The sequence below is a fragment of the Pundamilia nyererei genome, unplaced genomic scaffold, assembly GCF_000239375.1.
Source record: "Pundamilia nyererei isolate P.nyererei 1_Seehausen unplaced genomic scaffold, PunNye1.0 scaffold00009, whole genome shotgun sequence".
In the NCBI taxonomy this organism is placed as follows: Eukaryota; Metazoa; Chordata; class Actinopteri; order Cichliformes; family Cichlidae; genus Pundamilia; species Pundamilia nyererei.
The window spans coordinates 643,119-645,533 of NW_005187410.1; the positions used below are offsets into that span (position 1 = coordinate 643,119).

The 2,415-nt window shown below is 41.4% G+C and overlaps 1 protein-coding gene across 3 annotated transcripts in view; it reads left to right on the forward strand.

The window, feature by feature from the left end:
• Positions 1-2,415, forward strand: part of cps1 (carbamoyl-phosphate synthase 1, mitochondrial) — a 61,803-nt gene that overhangs the window by 13,081 nt on the left and 46,307 nt on the right. For all 3 annotated transcript variants that reach the window (XM_005723279.1, XM_005723280.1, XM_013908385.1), the window contains 3 exons: positions 158-368; positions 632-830; positions 920-1,096. In XM_005723279.1, coding sequence (XP_005723336.1) covers positions 158-368; positions 632-830; positions 920-1,096 — 587 coding nt within the window. The remainder of the gene's footprint in view (positions 1-157; positions 369-631; positions 831-919; positions 1,097-2,415) is intronic.

A 2,415-nucleotide genomic window follows, 5' to 3' on the forward strand; every position in this document is an offset into this window, starting at 1 on the left:
AGAAAACAACCCCGCTACAACCACTCCATGGCTTTTAAGTGACACGTTTACTTTTTCTGTCACTTTCACTTAACTAAAGCCAAGTTTAGATATATATTTATTATTCGTTAAAGCGAATCTTAGTCTGAACAACTTCTGAACAACACTTCTTTTACAGGTGACTCCATTGTGGTGGCACCAAGCCAGACATTATCCAATGAGGAATACCATATGCTCCGTGAAACTGCTATCAAGGTGGTACGTCACCTTGGCATTGTTGGCGAATGCAACATCCAGTATGCCTTACACCCATCCTCTTTGGAGTACTGCATTATTGAGGTGAATGCACGGCTATCGAGAAGCTCAGCTCTTGCATCCAAAGCAACTGGGTAAGTTGACACCTGAAACAGGCTCTTTTAAGGCAGAGTTATGAACTCATGCGGCAGAAGATAAAAATGCACGTTAACACATCAAGAGATCTTAGATATTTATGTATGACAGACTATTGAGGTAATAAAACAATAATTTTACACTGTACTCACTTTTTAACCTTTTTTTTTTTTTTAAACAAATTATGTTTGATAAAATATTCTTGCACTTTTGCCCATCGTTATTTGATTTTGGTCTCCCTGCACTCCGGTTCTGGTTTCAGTTACCCCTTGGCATTTGTGGCTGCTAAGCTGGCTCTGGGAATCCCCCTGCCTGAGATCAAGAATGCTGTATCAGAGAAGACCACAGCCTGCTTTGAGCCCAGTTTAGACTACATCGTCACCAAGATTCCTCGCTGGGACCTCGACCGCTTTCACGGCATGTCTCGTGAAATAGGCAGTGCCATGAAGAGTGTAGGAGAGGTGGGGCTAAACATTTAACCGCTCACTCGGTTACTCAGCGTTCTGGCAAGCCAATTATTCCATCGTGTGTTTTCTTCCTTTGCATCCAGGTGATGGCAATAGGCCGTACGTTTGAGGAGAGTATGCAGAAGGCCTTAAGGATGTGCCATCCATCAGTAGATGGCTTTGTGCCCCGGCTGCCACTCAAGAAGCCGTGGTCCGACACCCACGATCTAGAACAGGAGCTGGCTGTGCCCTCCAGCACCCGCATCTTCTCCCTCGCTAAGGTACAATTATTCTTCATTACATTAATAATAAATGACACTCACTATAGTTTGCTCATTAAAATCACATTTTGTAGTGTTGCTGAAAAAAAAGTCCCTGCATGCCTAGCTATGAATGCTTAATCCTGTGGCTGTACTCGTCATTTAAATTTCGATTCAGTTAAACAGAGCTGACAGTAGGGCTCTTCAAATATATTCCAGAGAGAGGAAAGATGGATCGCGCAAACATATACTGCTATGTGTCTGTAGCTTTCCTCATAGAAGCAGATGAAGGTGAGACAGCACTTATAAGCACAGGGTTGAGCTTTATTTTTCAGGCACAAAGATCTTACAAGGTGAAAAACATTTATGGCTCCAGCATATGAACATGTTTTTCATCACCGGTGTAGATGGATCAATTTCCTTAAGTATTGAATGAGATAATTGAGGTGGTGACAGCGTCAGGGATTGATGATCCACATTTGATCTCTAGTCTGTTACATGAGTCTGTAATGCTGCGGGGTGGTCAGCATAGCTACTGTCACTCAAAGCTAAACTGCCTGCTATCCACATGATCTCAGACTGTTAGAAGCTCAAACAGTTTGAATGGTTTTAGTTTTACACCTGTACATCTTGGGGACATTTTCTTTGTTGTGTGTAAAGCAAAAAACAAATTGCATCAACTGTAAGAGACTTGCAGCCAGATGTAAAGGTCCAAGACACGACACATTGCAACACAACACAGTAACTTAACTTGGTAATAATGTTATGTTAACATCATGTTATGATGTAATCTTGTTTTCTAAATTCAAACGTACCTTTACCATTAAAGACTGTCCTTTTTTTTTTTTTTTGTATTCATAGCACTCCTTCTTATGCATTTCATGCATGTGTTATTTTCAGACATATGGGGGTTATGTTACCCTTCCCCCCCTTATCATCAGTAATGATCTAGTCCGGTATTCACTTGGGCGTAACTTAGCCAATTAACCAATACCTACCTATTATAGGTCAGCTGACCTATCTATGAAGTTTTAACTGGTTAATTAGAATTTTTTTCTGTTTCCTGTCTTGTATTTAAGCAATTTTTCACAATGTTTTACTATGACCCTGATGAAGGCCACAAGCCGAAACGTGTTGGTCAATTATTAAAGTTGTTCATCTTCCCTCAAGTGTTGCTGGAGTTCCTGCTTTGTGAATTCTTTCATCCTCTCCATGCACCTTGGAAGCAGGTGAAGTTGTGCCAGAATTTTTTTGCTGCGCTTTAGTCTTTTTGTCCAGGACCTCAGCAGCCTGAATCTCTTGCCAGACGGCAGCTTAAACACCCAGTGTCCTCGGTGTGC